Source organism: Mustela lutreola, chromosome 11 (genome assembly GCF_030435805.1).
Source record: "Mustela lutreola isolate mMusLut2 chromosome 11, mMusLut2.pri, whole genome shotgun sequence".
NCBI classification, from domain to species: Eukaryota; Metazoa; Chordata; class Mammalia; order Carnivora; family Mustelidae; genus Mustela; species Mustela lutreola.
In genome coordinates, this window is record NC_081300.1 from 73,200,068 (window position 1) to 73,218,361 (window position 18,294).

Genomic DNA, 18,294 nt, shown 5'->3' on the forward strand with positions numbered 1-18,294 from the left:
ATGGTGGATCACCCTAATGGCTTCCAGATCTTTCTGAGTTAAAGCCAACATGTTCACAAAGTCCTCTATCACCTGGTCCCCATCACCTCTCTGTCCTTGTCCACCATGCCTTTCCCCCTTGCTCACCCCACTCCAGCCATGCTGGCCTCCTTGCATTCATGCTGCCACCCCAGGGCCTTTGCACTGTCTGTTCCTTCTGCCTAGAATGTTCTTCCTCATTTTATGATTGGTTCCCTCCTCCTGTCAGGTCTTTGCTTCAGTATTTCTTTCTTAAGGAGCCTTGCTCCCCTCATTCCTTCTAAAATATTCTCCACATCCTTCTCAATGCCTCTCAGACCTCTCCCCTGCTTCACTTTTTTTTCTTCCTCACACTTTTCATTATCTAACATATTACATAGGTTACTTTCTTCTCTTGTCTAACATTTGCCCCTACTCCTGACAGGAATGTAAATCCTACAAGGGCATGGATGTCTTTCCACGTTTGTCACGGCTATATCTCTGGGGCTGGAACAGTGATTTATAAATCAACACACAGCACGTGCTTTATGAGTCCTGATTGAGTGAATGAATTGCCTTCACATCACCCATGAGTTGGGTCTCCAAACTCCCAGTTAGGTGAGCAAGACCAGCGAGTGTACAGAGGCTTCAAGCCGGGCTATAAGGGCAGAGGGAGGCACAGGGGTGTGAGCCTGCGGCAGAGCCCCCCAACTCCTCCTGGAAGTCAGGGAAGGCTGAGAATGGGAGGAAGAAGGGCAAGAAGATGGTGGCCTGCCACCAGCATCTGCTCTGCAGAGAAAGTCCCCGCATGCCCCTCCCCCCACTTCCTGCCACGCAAACTCCCCTCAGGGACTTCGGCCGTAGCTATGGTGGGCAGCAGTCCAGGGACCAAGAACTGCATCCCTCACTCCAAACCATGAACTCGCTCCAACTAAGCTGACGAGCCACCAGCAGCAGGAACGATTTCTGTTCCCTCTCCCGTCTGGAAAGGACACCTTCAAATCTATATGGACAAGCTGTGGCAATTTGGGATAAGCCACTCCACTCATTAGGGATGAAACTGGATTCCTTCCAAGTCAGAAGGGTCGGCGGGGCCCCCAGGAACCAGTTCCCCCCAGCCCACGCCACCTTCCAGGGAGCTGCTTGAGATCAGAGCTGGCAATGGGGTGAATGGTCGTGGTTGCTCATGCTGGGACTTCGCTTAGGCAGCCTCTGCCTGTCAGAGCCAGAACATTCATTCAGCCTCACCCCACATGGGCCAGACGACCAGGCCATGGGACTGGGAGGAGGTCAGGGAGCACCAAGCAAAGGAGCTCTGAACTCTGATTCCAGCTCCTTCGCTGCTAACTCTGTCAGTCACTCGGGCTTCCTGAGCCTCAGTTTTGTCATCTGTAAAATGGGCTCAGTGATCTTTGTGCTGGTACTTCTGTGGACCAAACTCCAGAACCAGGGTTTCCTCTCACACTACTTATTATCTAAGGCCTAGAGGGGTTTAGTAAACTCTTGAGGTCCCAGCTTAAAAAATGGCAAAGACAGGACTAAACCCAAATCCGTTCTTAGTGACCAGGTACATGACCTCCAGACGGAGCAGGCAGGGCTGAATTTGGCTAGAGAGAGATGGAGCAAAGTAAAGTGATATTCTCCATAGACCCTGTCTACCAGCTGACCTAGTAGGAAGGCACTGTCTACACAGCCAAGCTCGTCCCAGGGTATGATTACCCAGAATGCCTGCCTTGGGTTCAAATCTCAGCTTCACTTGTCTGTTCTCATGTTCCTCCTGAACCTCAGTGTGTGATTCAGGGGGAGGACGCTCAAACACTCTCCTCTGATTTTCACCTTCTGCTAGACTCCTTGTTCCTTTTCCTGACCCCACATACTGAGCAATGAAGAACTGTTGCTTATTTAATCTATCAGAGCCAGCCGTAGTTTGCGGACTCAGTTTATCGGGGGCACAAGCCCACTGCACTTTAAAGAATTGCATGCCCCAGCATTCTTCCACCTCCAGCTGTGGACCTCTCAAGGACAGCTGGAGACATGGTGAGACCAAGGGCTTTGACAAACACAGCTGTGTCTCCCTCTACCCTTTGCGACCAGCCTGAGCAGGAAGACCATAGACTTTCGATGACGGGAGGTGGGAGATGGTAGGATTGACATAAGCTACTCCACTGAGCTCTACAAGCTGAAGGCACATGGATGAGCACGATTTTATCAGAGCCCAGAAGGGGGCTACTGGGCCTTCATGCAGCTCGTCATAAAGCAGTTGCTGAGTCATTTTTTATTTTTTCTTGCACGTATGGAAAGGGCAGGGTGATTGATGGGGCAGTAGACCCCCAACACCTGTCTCAGAAACTATGCTTAAATATCACCGAGCACAGCCCCTGGCCCCTCAATAACAGATGAGGAGTGGAAGGTATGGGTGGTTCTTAACAGAGGGTGACAAGGTTACCACCTCACCTTGTCCCCAGGACCAATGCTTAGCATCTGTCACTATGCTCTGAAGGTAGCTGCCCACACTGACAGGTGAATAAGCAACCGAGACTGGGTGGGGTGGGAACAGAGCCTCGGCTGCCCATCTCCTGAAGACAACAGCACGAGCTTGGCTAAGCCATTAATCGCATCTAGATCCTTCCATGGTTGTATCTGACATCCTCCAGCATCTGCCTCTCTCCACTGCAATGTCTTCCTTGTTATTCCCGGCTAACGATCCTTGGGATTTGGAAAGAATGGAAATCTTCCGTTCCTAGGCCCTAAACCTCGGCCAGGGGCCTGAGGACAGAGCTGTGTCTCTGGCGGCCTCCCAAGGGTCCAGGCAGGGAGGGGATGGTATAGATACAGAAGGATGACCCGTCACAGGTGACACGGGCACAGCTGATACGTAACTGCAAGGTTATTAGCTGTCTTCTCTCGTAAGCCATAAGCTTCATGAAAGCAGCCCTTTGCCCACCCCAACCTCAGCTGGAAACAGGGCCCAGACGTGGGGTGGTGGGAGGACCCATAATTATTTCTTAAATGAAAAAATATTAACTGGATCTTAAACTCTGATCTGCCTTTGGACACATCTTTTCCCTCTCTGAGTCTCATTTTCCTTTACTATAAAATTACCCCAAGTCTCTCTTCTCGTCATGGGATTCTAGGATTCTTTTAAGATCTGGGAACACTGTTAAAAACAGCCTTGGGGCCCAGAAACAGGAGGAGACGTTTGGGATGGCTATTTAACCCACTTGGATCAGTAACTTCCAACATTCTCACCTCTCAAATAACTTTGGTTCTGCTGGCAGGGAAGTCAGCGGAGGGCAAGGCGGTGCAGGTGAAACCTCAGCCTTGGGTGTGGGAGAGCCAAGCTTCTGAGCCCAGAGCTCAACGGAGCCACTGTTGACTGTGAGCTGACTATTTGCCGGGCACTGCGCTCAGCTCTTTGGGAGACCGTGGACCTCGCAAGAGGCCGGCAGGCTGGTATGAGTCCCAGACCCATTGCACAGAGGAGGGAAGGAGGGCCCAGAAAGAAGGATACAAGCTGAGCTCACACAGAGAGGATGGCAGAGCCCAGGCCTTGCAGAAGTGGTAACTTGGGTGGAGTTTATTGCCCTGGGTCCCAGACCGAGCAAAATCCTGATGTGACCTCATGGTCCCCTGAGGATTTCTACAGTTGGCCTGCGAGGAGGAGGGCGATGGGATGGCGTATCTTCTGCATGAAGTATCTTCTGAGTATCTTCTGCATCAGGCTGTGCTGAGTTGGGGGATCTGAGGGGCAAGGGTTTTTTGTTTCCTGCACAAGAGCGAGGGAAGCTTCGCTGTTATGACTTGACTTTAACCTTTATGGATGCACCGCTTCGCACATCATTGAAGAATAATGACAGGTTTCTCCTTTACCGCAAGGTATTTCATAAAATAAATGTCCAGTAAATTTCGAACAGGGAACTCACGAGATAATTTCATCTTTATTTTTCCTTATCGCACTTCTCATTCTCTAATACCATATTTATTTTCGTGGTTACTGTCTGTCTCCCCAGGTAGGATGTTCCCTCTAAAAAAGCAGGAGAGGTTCCGTCTGCTCTCCATGGATCCCCCACATGGGGAACACTGCCTGGCGCGTAGCAAGTACCCCACGAATACTGGCTGAATGAGGAATCCTGCTGGCACTGGAAGAGAAGCTCCTGGAAACTCACAGGTTCCAGGCCCTAAAAATGTCGGCAAATCTCCAGTGCCAGGAAGGCAGCGAGAATCTGCTCTCGAGTTCTGTAACTGCTTTCATTTGGGGACTACGCTGGGAGCTCAGGACGTATTTACCTGCTCGCTACATAAATAATGCTCATGATTAGCAAATTAAATTACCACCTACTTTGCATAGCATGTGTTGCGAGCTGAATTATGATCCCTACAAAAGGTGCCTGGGGAAGCCCTGAAGCCCCCTACTTCCGAGTAGGACTGTATTGGCAGATGGGGGTCTTTAAAGGGGCGATCATGTTAAAGCTAATCCCTTTGGATTGCCAGATCTGACCTGACCGCTGTCCTTATAAGAAGAGGAGATATGGACACACAGGGAGACAAGCAGGGATGCATGCAGAGAGGAAAGACCACTTCTGGGGAGAAAGCAGCCATCGATGAGCTGAGGAGAGACAGCCGAAGGAACCAGGCCTACCAACACCTCCTCGGGCTCGGTCTTCAAGCCTCCAGAACCATAAGGCAACCCCCTAATCTGTGGTGATTTGCTACAGCAGCCCTAGCAAGCGAGCACACAGAGGGAGCTCTGATTGGTTATCCCAGAGGGGCCCTGGGGACAGACACACCTTGCGGGCAGAACCTAGCCTATGCCGGGGGAATCTAAATAGGGACGGTATCTCCATGCGGACATGAGCTAGCACAGCCTTTGCAAATAGGGGATAATAAGTGCATAAATAAAAATAAAATTAAAATAAAAAAAAATAAAAGTGCATTTATCTTTCAGGACTTTTTCTGAAGTTGTGGTGTGAGGCTCCATGTACAATGCTTAGCAAGGTGTCCAACGTAGCATGTGAATGATAAACACCAGCCTACAGTTTTAGTATGACTAATACTTCAAGGGTGTTTGGAGAAGTGGGTATCCAAGCTACAGACGTGCCTAGGCCAGTGGAGTTTGTGGCACATGTGCATACTGTCGTGGGTGTGGCAGGGCTGTGTATGTGAGCAGGTGTGTGTGGGGGGGCACTGTGAGCAGATGTTCACAGGCGCTTGAATGTGGATCTGGGTGCACCTGGGTGGGAATGCCTTCATGTCAGTGTGTCACACGCATCCGAGGAGTATAGGTTCCTTAACTTTTTCAGGGGCTTGTTCATCTACTCATCTACTCAAGTTTCTTGAAAGCTTGCCTACACATATGTGCACAAAGTAGGTGAGTAGGCAGGCAAGGGGACTAGGATAGAGGTAAATATGGGAATTGAGGGAGAAGGGAGAACAAGCACTTATTGCCGTTTGATGTATCATGGAGGACTTCCCGGAGGAGGTGGCACTTGAGTTGATGAGGTCAAATGAAGAGGAGCAAGGCCCTTGTGTGGAGTTATGGAGGGGGAGAGAAATAACAGTGTGTACTCAAAACAATAAACATTTTGGGTTGATGCTGTTCCCTGGAACCCTTCTCCCCAGGCCACCTCCATCAAACCTCCAGGGTGCCATGATCGCAGAACAGACAGGAAGCATGGAGGCCAAGGAGCTATCACTTTATTTTGTATAGACCAAGCATGCTGGGATCCCATGCCCGAGGGATATGCCTCCTGCCGGACCCCTCTGGCCACTCAAGCACAGCCATGCTGGCCAGCTCTGGACTGAGGGCCCCTGGGCAGGCCTGGCCCATCTCTCTCTCTCTCCAGTGGTGGGGCCAGGAAGTCTTCCAGGACAGTACATCTCAGGAGGCTGGAAACAAACGTAGGTCAGAGTGGATCAACGGGATGCAGGAAGGATGTTTGGGGCGGGGGTGAGGGGTGAAGGACCTGATATCCCCTGTCTCTGGGGGGCATTCCTGTAGAGACACCACCCAGAGGAATGAAGGAGCATGGGCAGCAGAAGAGGAATGAGTGAAGAGACACTTGGGACAGAGCTCCTGAAGGACCAAAGGGCTGAGCGCTGGGGCACCTGATGTTATCCGCCTGCAGTGGGTGCTGGGCCCTAAGCTGGAGATCCCTGGTATTTACAGAAATTTCACAGTGTTACTTTGGGGGATGGTATTATCAGCCCCAATTTCGCGCTGTGGACACAGGGGCTTGGCCAGGTCGCATGATTTGCCCCAGGTCCCACAGTCAGATACACGGAAGGTGATAGCTTATAGGGATGGGGGTGGGCTCACTTGGATCTGAATCCCCTAATACATTGCCTCACGGGGGATGGGGCTATACCTCTATCGTTCAGGTCAAGCCTCCAGTGTGCATGGCAGGGTGGAAGATATTTTTTTTGGCAGAGGCTGTTACCACGGTGAGTTCTACTGGATGGGGGAAGGACTTGAGTTAAAAAAAAAAAAAATGGCAGAGACAAGATGTTCTGTGATGACTTCTGCTAAGAACTGTTCTCCTTATGGACGTGTGCCCTTTACTTGGCCTTTGAAACTGCTCTCTGTGTCCCCGAGAGCATAATAATGTAAATGAATATCACATCTCTTCCCGGTAATTGAGAGCAGAGAGAAGGCCGTGTTAAGTCAAATTAATTTGCTCTGTTACAGTCTGAGCCTGTCTCCTCGGAAGGGGCAATTGCTTTTTGATGGGCTAAGGGTGCCTCTCAAAGTAGGAGGTCTATGGGTGTGAAGGCCAGTGGCTCATTTGAGTCCAGGAGGCCTCTGGAAGGAACGTTGGGGACTGAGGCAAGGCCTAGGCTGTGCACCTGCCTGCGGCTGCCCCATCCTGCCAGAGCCTGAAGCTGCTTCAGGTTCAGTGCCCAAGAGTTTCCCGGAGGCCACGTGCCATTATATTACTTGGTAGGACATCTGCCTTGTGTTTGAACCTGGAGAGAGGGACCTAAACCTCCTCTGATGACGTCCAGCCTCCCCAGACTGGCTTTGCCTTTCAGTGAGGAGTCACAGAGTGGAACATCCAGGACCCGAAGGCTTGAAATGTGCTCTGGGCGGGATTGTCAGGGGCCAGCCCAGCCTCAGGCAAAGAGCACCGAACTGGGGGTCAAGGTGACTGGGTTGGTGGCCGACTCTCCAGGGAAATCTTGAACTTGAGGGCTCCCTCATTTGTTTTACCAGTGAGGTCAGAGTCGGGAAGTTCCAACATCCCTTTAAGTATAGATGTTCAGGACGCCGACCTCACTATGGGATGTCGACACAGGCAACTTCTTTAAAGATCCTGCTCTGTCACTGAGAAGACCCTGAGCTTACCCTGATCGCGCTCAGGACAGGTCACCAAGGAGAAGTGTTACAGATATAAGTGGCGATTCCGGAGTTTCGAATGCCATTCTGCCTGGCTGACGTCCTACAAGGGGCTTCACCTCTTTGACTCTGTTTGCCAAACTGTAAAATGGGAATCAGTCATCCTAACCACCTATGGGGATCCCTGTGGATACTGACTTGTTGGATATGTATGCCCAACAAATACAAGCCATTATGAGCAATGGATTCCTCTTCCTACCTTTAGTCCGGAGAAGTCCAGGATTAGCTCTGGAGAGGGAAGCCCTACTTCTCTTTCCCCATTTGCTGCTCTGGGAACTTTGCACTGGCTCCCTGCTGCTGCCCACCCACACAAGGGGCCTCCGTTTCTCTCTGGATATGTAAAGCAAGAGATGGATCCCACTCTTCCCAAAGCCCCTTCTGCCCCGGCCTGAGTCTTCCCCATAAGATTTGCCATCATTACATGGACAGAAGACCACCATGGCTCCTCTAGCTCCAGGCAGAATGGAGCCTTGGAAAGACAAAAAAGCCCAGCACCTTCTCTAGCACCGTCCTACAGGACCCTCTGCTTTCCGATGGGTCCGCATTTTAAAATCCTAAGGAACCAGGGGCACCTCGCAGAGAGCTTTGCATCTGGCAACTCATTACTTCCGCAAGAATCTCTAAAACCCATCTTCTCTAGAGAAATCACTCACAGCAAGGAAGGCAGCAGCAGCAACAGGTTTTCTCCAGGCTGCCAGACCTGGGCGGGCTGTTTGGTTTTCATTCTCCCAAGAACAGTCCCCACCTGCTGCTTTTACCTGCACTGGCTCCTACTTCTGGAGATACTTCTTCATTATGCTCTCAACGTCCTCGTCTTTGCTCCCTGCTCCCGGCTCCCTGTGCTCAGGGGACGTTTGCTCGCCACCATCACCCTCCAACCGTGGGATTCGTGGTCGGCTCTTGATGCTGTCGGCACTTTTGAAGGACACGATGGAGCTGGAGGAGGAGGACGAGTCAGAGAGCTGAGCGGGGTCATCCTTGGACTCCGGACTCTTTTTCAAAATGGTCTTGATCCCTGAGAGAAAGGTCCGGTCAGCCTCCTCTGTCTCAAAGTGGATGCGTGAGTGCCGCGGACTGTCTTGACCCTCTTTGGGGGCTCTAGCCAAGGACACGGGAGACTCAGGCTTCCGGATGGCTGGGAGGAAGTCGTCGAAATCCACTTTGGTCTTGCGTTCATAGTTGAGGCTTGGGACCTTCCAGGTGAATGGATCGCTGTCCAGGGGTTCCTCCATGAGGTGGGCAAACTGGCGGTTCTGGAAGATGAGGGGCTCCTTCCCCAGGTCTGGACAGCCTCCGTCATCGAGAGAGGACTCCAGACAGCGCCTCCGAGGCCGCAGCGTGGGTGACAAGAGCAGGGACCTGGATGAGCTTGGGGGGCTCAGTCTTCTGCCGGAGCTCTGCCCTAATTCGAACAGGGACTCGCAGGAGCTGAACCGGGTCTTCAACTTCTCAGGCGGCTGGGTGGTGCCCTCGGTGCTCTGGGAGGAGATGCATTTCAGGCTGGTGGACCGCAGGAGCCCGGCTGATGTCCCAGAGGCACCCTCCTGTTCCAGGGCTGACTTCACCCCAAACCCCAATGAGAGGGCTCCCTCGTCACTGCCTGCTCTGGCCCTCCGCAGTGCAGAAGCTCCAGTGGTCTGGTAAATGGGAAGGGTGGGCCAGTCCTCCAGCCCCAGCGGGGACCCCCGGCCCCTCTGAGCTCTCTTCCTTCGGAGACCTTCCACAAACTCCGACAGGGCTGCCGAGGGACTGGGCAGCTTTTCCCTGGACGCAGGGGACGTGTCTGTACTCCGAGAAGCTGGGGAGGAAGACCGTGTCCCCAGTCTTTGTGCAGGTTTTCTCTGCCCACCACACTCGTCCCCATCCCCTGGATGGTAGTACTTTTGCCGTCGGAGGCAGAGGGGTGAAACAGATTTGTCCCCTGAGGTCTGGCTCTGCACGGTCCGGGCTCTGCTCAGGGCTGACGCGGGCTGGGACCTCTCCGCATCTCTGGACTCGTCTTTCATCCTGCGCCAAGAAGACACACATAGTTAGTAGAAACCACGGCATTCACATGGTCTGGTGCCATCGGTGTGAGAGCCGCTAAGCACAGGCACTAATACTATTTTTCTTTGGACATACCATCCTGACTGCACTCTCAAATGAACCGAGTGATTTAATGGGCAAATTCGAGCCATGTAAATGACTTCTTGTTGCTTTCTGAAATGCAGTTTCTGCCTATAATTAAACCCAGCTACATACGTGCGAGTGGATTAAAACGGCAGTTAGGATGGCTGACATATCTGACATGATAGGACCTACCACACCAGGGCCTGCTGCGAAATAAGTGGTTTGCTTCTTGGAGACTTGAGGGGGACCTGCAGGGAGTTATTTATTTATTTAGGGCTGAGCCGAGAGGAGGGTCCCACCAAGTAGGGCTTCTGAGAGTCAGTGACCCAAATACGTCTCAGTGGGATGCTCTTTGGCACCCCTAATTGATTTATGGGGTAGAGGTAAGAACTCGGTACCCCACCAAAAGAGAAAGATTTTCATAAAATCGACACGAAACCAAGTCTAAACACAAGAGGACAGACGGTTTCTATTCTGGGACTATACCAGGCTTGGCTTTCATACAGAGGCATCTTGAAAGAGCTGAGCCAAAAACACTCCCCCTCTGAAAAGTAGGAGCCTTGCGGCAAGGCAAAATTATAGACTATAAAATAAAGGGCATTTTTACAGGAGAGAGACCAGAGTCCATCAACTGTTCCTTTAATAAATAGAATCTAATTGTCCTCCTCTTGGGAGAAATGACCCCCTGCACACCCATGGCAAAGTTACAATTTATGAAAAAGTAAAAGGGGTGTGAACATCAGAGCCTTGGCAAGCAGACAAAGCCAGGGGATGGAGCCTGAATATGACCAAGGGCTACGTGCATGCAGGTTTCTAGTCATTATTCTGCTTCTCTACACTGTTGCTCCAACTGTGGCAATAGGATTCAGACCTCTTTACGTAAGGGGGTGGGTTGGGATTCTGGAACAAGACTCTGAGGAAGGCTTCTTGCTTACTGAGGGGTGATTGCACCTTGACCACAAGGGACAGTTTAGAAAGAAAAGAGAGGACCGTAATGAACTAAAGGGTTTTTGAACTGAACTTTTGAAGCCTGGTCAGTGGTCCCCGAAGGAGATATCCAGAGGGGGAGGAAGGTACAGATAAGGGAGCGGGAATCAGAATCTTTTCTAAGGACATGTGTACAGACCTAGACTCTGCTTTCCTGAGCTCCTGGGGTCAAATCTTCAACCATTCCATATGCCTCTCTCTTCTGGGACTGGCAGAAGCCTCCCCAGATGCTGCATGTATGGGAGGTCGCCATGGCAATGATGCTCGGTTAAAGAGTTCCATGAGTGATAGTCACAGGCCTGGCTGTGTTCATCTGCTTCTGCTTCCCTTGGTCAGCTAGGTGGAGGGTCAAGGTCATGGTGGCAGTGGTGGTGGTGGTGGGACCACAGGCACAGGTTGGAGGCAGTGGTATAGGTGAGCTACTTCTGTCACCCACTCTCTTCCCAGCCTCCTGCCTTGAACTTCCCTCTTGCTCACTGCCCCAGCCATCCGAGTCTCCTGGTGCCAAGCCCTTCCAGCTTCTGGTGTGGAAAAGCACCACCAGGTCATGGTGCTGACACATGGGGAAGTCACAGGGATGGAAGAAAATCTTGGGGCATGTGACTGGCCCCTAGCTTCTCAAATAACGGTAGTGAGATGAAGAATTAAGAACCAATAATAACTAATGGTTGTGCATCATTAATAGCCAACAGCCCGTGCTGATCCTAAATACTCCTAGGAATCTTGGCATCTGGAGCCTAACCCACCACTGGACTCCATGAAAGCCTCAGTCCAAGCTCCAGGAGGGATGAGCCGAGGAATGAGTGAGAAGGTGACCTGGCAGCCATCCTTCTGGAGAAAGCTTGGTCCCCATGCACCAAGATAGCACCCATAGAGCCTCTGCCTCCTTTCCCATTTCTTGAATGTCACCTTCCATCTCTGTCATCCCAGGACATGGTCTGGAGTGCCCCCTTTATGAGGACCTCAAAGTGTGTCGTCAATCCCTTCCTGAGCCCACGGCAAGGCAGATTTCTTGCTCCTTGGTTTTTTTGTTTTTTTTTTTGTTTTTTTTTTTTTGTTTTTTTTTTTTTTTAATAAACAGCTCACAACTGCCAGGGGAGTGGGCTGCTGCCAGAGCTGGCAAAAGTCATTTCTACCCTGTCTTGGCCCCGTAGGGAGGTGGGCGTGATGAATGGGTCTCAGGTGCTCAGTCACATCCACTGACTGCCATGTGGGGGATGGTGGCATCAGAGCTCCTGTCACTGAGTTTCCTGGGATGCTGCCATCCTACACACCCCAGCTCCCATTCTCCAGTGCTGACTGTGGATGCCGGGGCAGAGCATGGGGAGAAGGTGGGAAAAGGAGTTAGGAGGAGGAGAAGGGAGGTGGAGGAAGGTGGAGAGGAGGAAAGAAGAGGAGAAGGAAGAGAAGAAGGAGAAGGAGGAAGGAGAGGAGGAGGAAGGGAAGGAGGGGAGGAAGAGGAAGAGGAAGTAGAAAGAGGCAGAAGGAGAGGAGGTGGGGGGAACCCCTTCCCCCCAGCCCTGCTGTCAGGACCGTGCAGGCTGTCATCCCTGTACCGTCTGACTTGGCACCAAGCCCAGCACACAGCAGCTGCTCAGTAAATTTTGTTGAACTGAGTCAAGTTTAGCTTGAAAATAGGTTCACAAGGAAGAGGACCTAGAAGCACAGGGGAAGGGGAGGAGGAACAGAGGGAATGGGGGGGAGAGGAAGCAGGCAAGTGAGCAGCTGCAGTGTGAAGGGATGGGGGCCTGGAGAAGAGGGGGAAGATGGAGCTGATGGAGAGGAGGAGGAGGAGGGTGTCTGGGAGCAGAGATGGGGGGAGGTGGGGAAGGGGCTTAGGCTGGCAGTGGAGGATCTGTCCTCCCCATCTTTGATCCAAGGCGGGATGGGCTGGGGGTCACAGGAGGCTGTCAGTAGCCCAGGAGTAGGGGTCTGGAGGTGCCAGGTGGTAAAAGCTCATGTCCATGACACAAGGCGGAGGCTCACTGGGGCCAACCCATGGATTCTCCGTCTCCACCAGACCCGACAGATCTGACTGCCTTCCCAGAGGCCACCAGGAGCAGCACCTTCCATAAGGGGTGTAAGCCAAAATATCCCAGGCTGGGGGTCACTGAGCTCTCTGAGGGGCCCAAGAGCCTGATGCTCTGGGGGTAGGGGGGGATGGTGGGCTTAGTCCCACCTTCCTGGAGTTGTCTGGTGTGTTCAGAGCCTCAGCTGGTGGGCTGGAAACAGGAACATATGCCAAGCTGTGTAAACTCCTGGGTAGCCAGACAGGACAGATGAGGAGGAGAAGGAGGTGGGGGTAGAGCGAGAAGGGAAGCAGGAGACATGGGATAGGGAGGGCCAGGGTAGCAGAAGAGAATGAAAGGAGTCATGGCTGAGTACTGGCTCCTGGATTTGCCACTCAGAAATCCACCCACACCTCTGCAACGCCAGCATTTCCAATCCAAGTAGGAAGTTGCTTGCATCCACTGCTTTCAGTGTGCAGACCACAGAACTTCATGTGAACACAAACACCTCTTGCATGTTTCTGGGGGGAGGGTCCCAGTTCTGCCCTTTGAGTCAGATGATCTGTTTCTGACCCAGCTTTCGATATTTCAAACCAGCCTGCTGTTTTCATCTTGGGACCTGGGAAGACTCATTTTTCCCCCAGCTGTCCTTACTGGACAGCTTGACTCAGATGGAACTCTCCTCCATCAGCATCGCATGAAGGATGGCTGGCAGATAATCAAGATATCACTGTGCCTGCCTCCCAGAACCTTGGCCAGGGAGAGTGCTAATGGATAGAAGTTTCTCTGAGTCACTGGGAGACAGGTATGGACAAATGCTAGGTGAGGACACCCAGCTTCTCTAAGGAGAGACTCCAGGAATGTCTTGGGAACTTCTGCTGTCTGGCCTTAGTGCATCTGAAGAGGAATAATTCTCTAGCATACCTACCGAAAACAGCTAGAACTGAGCTTCTAGTCACAGCAGCATTGGGCTGGTCCCATAACTGAGTGGAGGGTTAAGTCAGTTGTCATTGAAACAGTTACCTCTAGGCTGGGCACCTACTGTGTATCACCCAGTGCTGGGTGTCCTGCATATAAGGGAGACCCAGCTGATGGGCTTCCTGCCCTCATGGAGCTGATAGCCACGTTCATTCATAATCTTTACAGCAAGTCCAGAGATAGGAATTAATGACCTCCAAGCACTGCAAGGGGACCTGGGGTGAACTCTGCAAGCAGACACAGGTGGAAGTAATAGAGGTGGGATTCCAATCTCAGGAGAGCTGACCCCACAGCCAATAGCACCATCCTCTGCAGCCTCCCTTTGAGCCCTGTGATGTGATACAGAATTAACAGTGTTTCCTATGTTACTTTGTCCAGATAATATTTGTCACGTGAAGCTTGGTCTGCTTCTGCCACTCACTAGCCTTGGGACAGTCACCTATCTCTTTGCCTCAGTTGTCCTCAGCTGTGAAATGGGGGGGAAATCAGGTCAACCTTGCAATGTTGTGGAGATAAGAGCTCCAAGGGACAGCAGTTTTGTCTGTTGTATTCACTGACATACTCCAGCGCCAAGAACAGCATTCTAGCACATAGTAGCTGCTCCACTAACATAGGCTCAATGAATGAGTGAAGTGTCAGTGCCCTGACACTTAATTAGTGTGTTTTGGATGAGTGGGTGAAGCTCTAGTGTCTGTCACCTACTAGGTACCGGTTGATGTTTATTAAGCAAATTGATGAATAAGAGAATAGACATGAAAATACTCTAAGTATTGGTGGCTTAAACTTCTGAAGGTTTATGAGAGAGATCAGGATACAAATATGCAGAAATATGGAAATTTGTACCTTCTTACCTCCCAGGCTAGGAAAATGGGCTTCAGAGGCAGATGGATCCAGGTTCAAATCCTGCCTCTGTTCAGGCCCAGCCAGGTCCCTTGTAGAGCTGGAACTTGCTCAGCTGGAGGAGTGGGGATGATAAGGCCCTATCTCACAGGGATCTGTGAGGAATTAGAGAGGGCCTATGTGATGGGTAGAGTCAGTTCCTGTGAATGTTGCTCAGATCCACCTCCACCTGTCCCCACCACTTCATGCAAGGTGAAGGCTGATGCACTTCAACGTGCTTGTATTACTTATTCTGATCAAAATGCTACTCTTAGCAAATGTATGTTTATACATCTAAATGCTTGTTTGATTGTTTTTTTCCTTAATGGCTCTGCCCATCATGGCTAGAGAAGGCCCCAGACTAAGGGTAAAAGTTCCAGAATGAGCAGTTGCTATATATGACCACGTTCTGAGCAGCACACGAAAAAGACAAGTTTATCAAAACAGTCTGTTAGGTGGCAGAATGAGCCAGCTGCTGAGACATGTGTCTCAGCATGGACCACACCCCTGCCCCCATCAGGCTGTCCTGTGAACAAGGCTCCATCATTTTACCACATGAGTAGATGCTCCATGAATATCAGGTGGAAAATGAAAAAGTCACCTCTATACTCATTTAATTTGTATGCACAATCTCATCAGGATCAGAATCCTCACTCCACCTTACAGATGAGAAAATGGAGTCTCCTTCATAAGAAGCCATTCACTCAAGGTCACCGGCTCAGTGGCAGAGCCTGGATTTGAACCTTGGTGGGCCAGATCTGTATGTCCTGCCTTTCCCTTCCACAACATCCCACATCCTCCAGCTAGAAAGGCAAGTGGAAACCTCAACCGGCTGAACTCCTATTTACATGTCTATATATTTCAACACCCACTGGGACATAATGAACCAAAAAGGTGAGATTCAAGTCAAGGAGAGACACAGGATTCATGGGCATTCTACATAATTATACAGCAAAAATAATCCCCCAGTCTGAGTCTGGGCAGAGCCTGGGCCTACTGGAGCTACAGAAAACTCGATGCAGACTTAATGACACCATGAATCATCCCCTGAGATGTGCTGTCACCCCCATTCTTCATCCGCACCCTGAAATTTAAGAGGAAATTAAAAATGTATGGGTGTTCTAATACTGGCGAGGCCCAGGATGGGAAGCCAGATATGCTTTTAAGATGACCTGAAGGTTTTGTGACCAAGGCCAACACAACAATGGATAATCTGTAATAAACATTGATACAGTGCCCAAGACTGTGTAATGTGGTAGGATCATGAGACATTTATTAAACCCCAACAGGGTGCAACTGAATTCTGCATAAACACTGCTATATATTATGCCTTTAGGCTTTGCAAGACACTCCTTGATTTTTATCTTTGCAATAGTCCTCTATTATAACCCACTATCATAATCTTCCCGTTTCACAAATGAGGCTCAGAAGGATACATGATTTGCCTTATAATCAGTGGGAGAACATGGATTTAAGCCAGAGTCCAGCTCTGGGATCCATGCCATCTAACTGCTCTACTCTCCTACCCTTTACTGCCCTATTTTACAGATGAGGAAACTGAGGCTTTGGAGAGGCAAGTGTGCTTGCTGAGGAAGTAGCAGAGCCAAGGCTATCCTCCTCTTAGTCTGGCTATATAAGATGGCAGGCTGAGCTCCAGGAAGCAGAGGATGTGTTGCCTTCCCCTCCTGGAGAGCACACAGTAGGAGTGGAGACTGGATAAACCCATGAAGAAGAGTCAGCAGGGCAAAAAGTTCTGGATAAGTTGAGCCTTAGACTAAGTATAGCAGGAGGTTGGCAAAGGAGAGAGGTACCAGAGCCTGGGGGCTTGGCCTTTCTGGAGGACATTGGTGGTTGAGTGAGGCTTTTGGAAGGGGGATAGGGTTTGGGCAGGGATATCAAGGAGGACATGCCAAGCATAAGAAGGAGATCCCAGTCCCTTCCCCACCACCTCCTCCTTACTAGTTATGAGCTTATTTCAATATACAAACCCTTGGTAAGTAAGGGCTGATAATCCAAATCTTGGATTTGGCAAGGAAACCAAGGCTGAGAAAGGCCATCCAGCTGGAAGACTCAAAGCAAGGAGGAAGCCATGGGAGTGGAATACCGAGGAAGCATGTTCAACCACAGTGAACCTTGTTACTCCTGGCCAGAAAGTACAAAGACTTGAGTCAGGAAACAGACTCTGTAAATACCCTATATTCTTAATTATAAAATGGTTTCTATGAGACAAGATAACTCCCAAGTCTTCCTTGCTGTTTGCTCTGATCTTAAGTGGGTGATGAGTCCTTGACACATGGGCAAGACCAGTAATTTGCCCTCAGTAGACACCTATCCGCCAACCTTCTGTACATCAGCAGACTTTTCCTTGGCCTCACCCATACATTCTATTGGGTGCTAGGTGCTAGGTACTAGGTACTGGGTCCTAGGACAAGCAGTTTTTGAATGCAGTTGCCCATCAGAACCACCCCTAAAATTCTATTAAACACACACACACACACTCACACACACACTTCAGTGTGATGAGGGGGAGGTGAGGAGACCATTCTACTTTCAAAGGAAATAAAGGCTAACCAGAGATGTGAATAAAAGAGGGAAAACTGTTTGGGAGGAGATGGCGTATATGGGAACTTTCTGCTTAATTTTTCTGTAATCCTTCTAAAAATTTCCCCCAAAATAAACTCTACTAATTTTTTAAAGAGAGGGATTAAAGAAACAAAACAACAAAATGCAATGGATATCCTTAAGAGAATACAGTGATACAGACAATTTTAGGAAATTGGGGGTAATGTGGGAGTTTGGATCTTGGAAGTGTGTTAATTTTCTTTGGTGCATGAGTGCTATGGTAGTTAGGAAATGTCCTTCTGGGAGAAAGATGGAAAACTATTTTAGGGAAAACTATTATGATGTTTTCAACTTACTTTCACATTGTTCAGCAAAAAAATTAAAAATGTGTTTTGATGTGAATAGAAGTAGAAAGGGAGCTAAAGACAGAAATGAAGTTGATACACAAAACACTGGCATTGTTAAATTAAGGTGGAGGCTAATAGAATGGATGGTGCCCAGATACTTCTGGAGTAGAAAAATATAAGAGGAAGAAAGAAGAGAGGAAGGACAGAAGGAGAGGAGAAGTGGAACTTACAGGTGATTTGGAAGAACCACTGTTCTATATTACAAAAAAAGAAAAAAGAAAGAAAGAAAAGAAAAATTTTTACTCATCCTTCAATGCTCAGCCCAACTGTAGCCTCCTCCAGAAAGCCTTCTCTCACCTCCCCGACTGGATAGGGTATCTCTTTTGGCTTCCACAGCCCCTGAGCACCCCCATCATTATGTACTGAAATTGCCTGTTGACTTATTTGTAACCCCCAACAAGATTGCTATGAACTAGTTCCCATTGTTCTTCTATGAATCCTGGGTATCTAGAAGGAAAGTTTATAGGATAGAAAAAATGAAGGGATGGAGGGGTAGAGGTGGGGGGGGGATGGAAACATAGAAAGAATGAACAAAAGGGCTCCATCCAACTCCTCTGGCTGGTTCATTCACACCTTAGCAGCTCTGCTTCCCAGCCAGCCAATCCCACATCTCCGAGCTTAAAAACAATAGATCCCAAGCCAACTTCCGGCATACAATCTGGAGCAAATATTTCATGTCTAAACCCAAGCCAAAAGGCTGGTTTCATTGCTACAGAATTCTGTCAACTTCTAGAATATCAGAATGGAAAGGGAGGTGAAACCCCAGCTGTCTTGGATGCCTCATTCTACACCTGAAACAACAAAGGAAAGATCTCAGGTCATACTCTGATGAGACAGTGAAAGTACTGGGTTTATACTTCTTTACCTTCTTCTCTCCTTTCTTATTTTTTTTTTTTTAAAGGGAGAGAGAATCTCAAGGGAACTCCTCACTGAGCACAGAGTCCATCATGGGGCTTGATCTAACAGCCTCGAG

At 49.9% G+C, this 18,294-nt stretch overlaps 1 protein-coding gene across 1 annotated transcript in view; it reads right to left on the bottom strand.

The window, feature by feature from the left end:
• Positions 1-5,674: 5,674 nt before the first annotated feature.
• MYO18B (myosin XVIIIB) overlaps positions 5,675-18,294 on the bottom strand; it is a 250,714-nt gene continuing 238,094 nt past the window's right edge. The window contains exons 43-44 of the mRNA XM_059139951.1: positions 8,149-9,397; positions 5,675-5,883 (exon numbers count right to left, since the gene is read on the bottom strand). Coding sequence (XP_058995934.1) covers positions 8,161-9,397 — 1,237 coding nt within the window. The 3' untranslated portion in view covers positions 5,675-5,883; positions 8,149-8,160. The remainder of the gene's footprint in view (positions 5,884-8,148; positions 9,398-18,294) is intronic.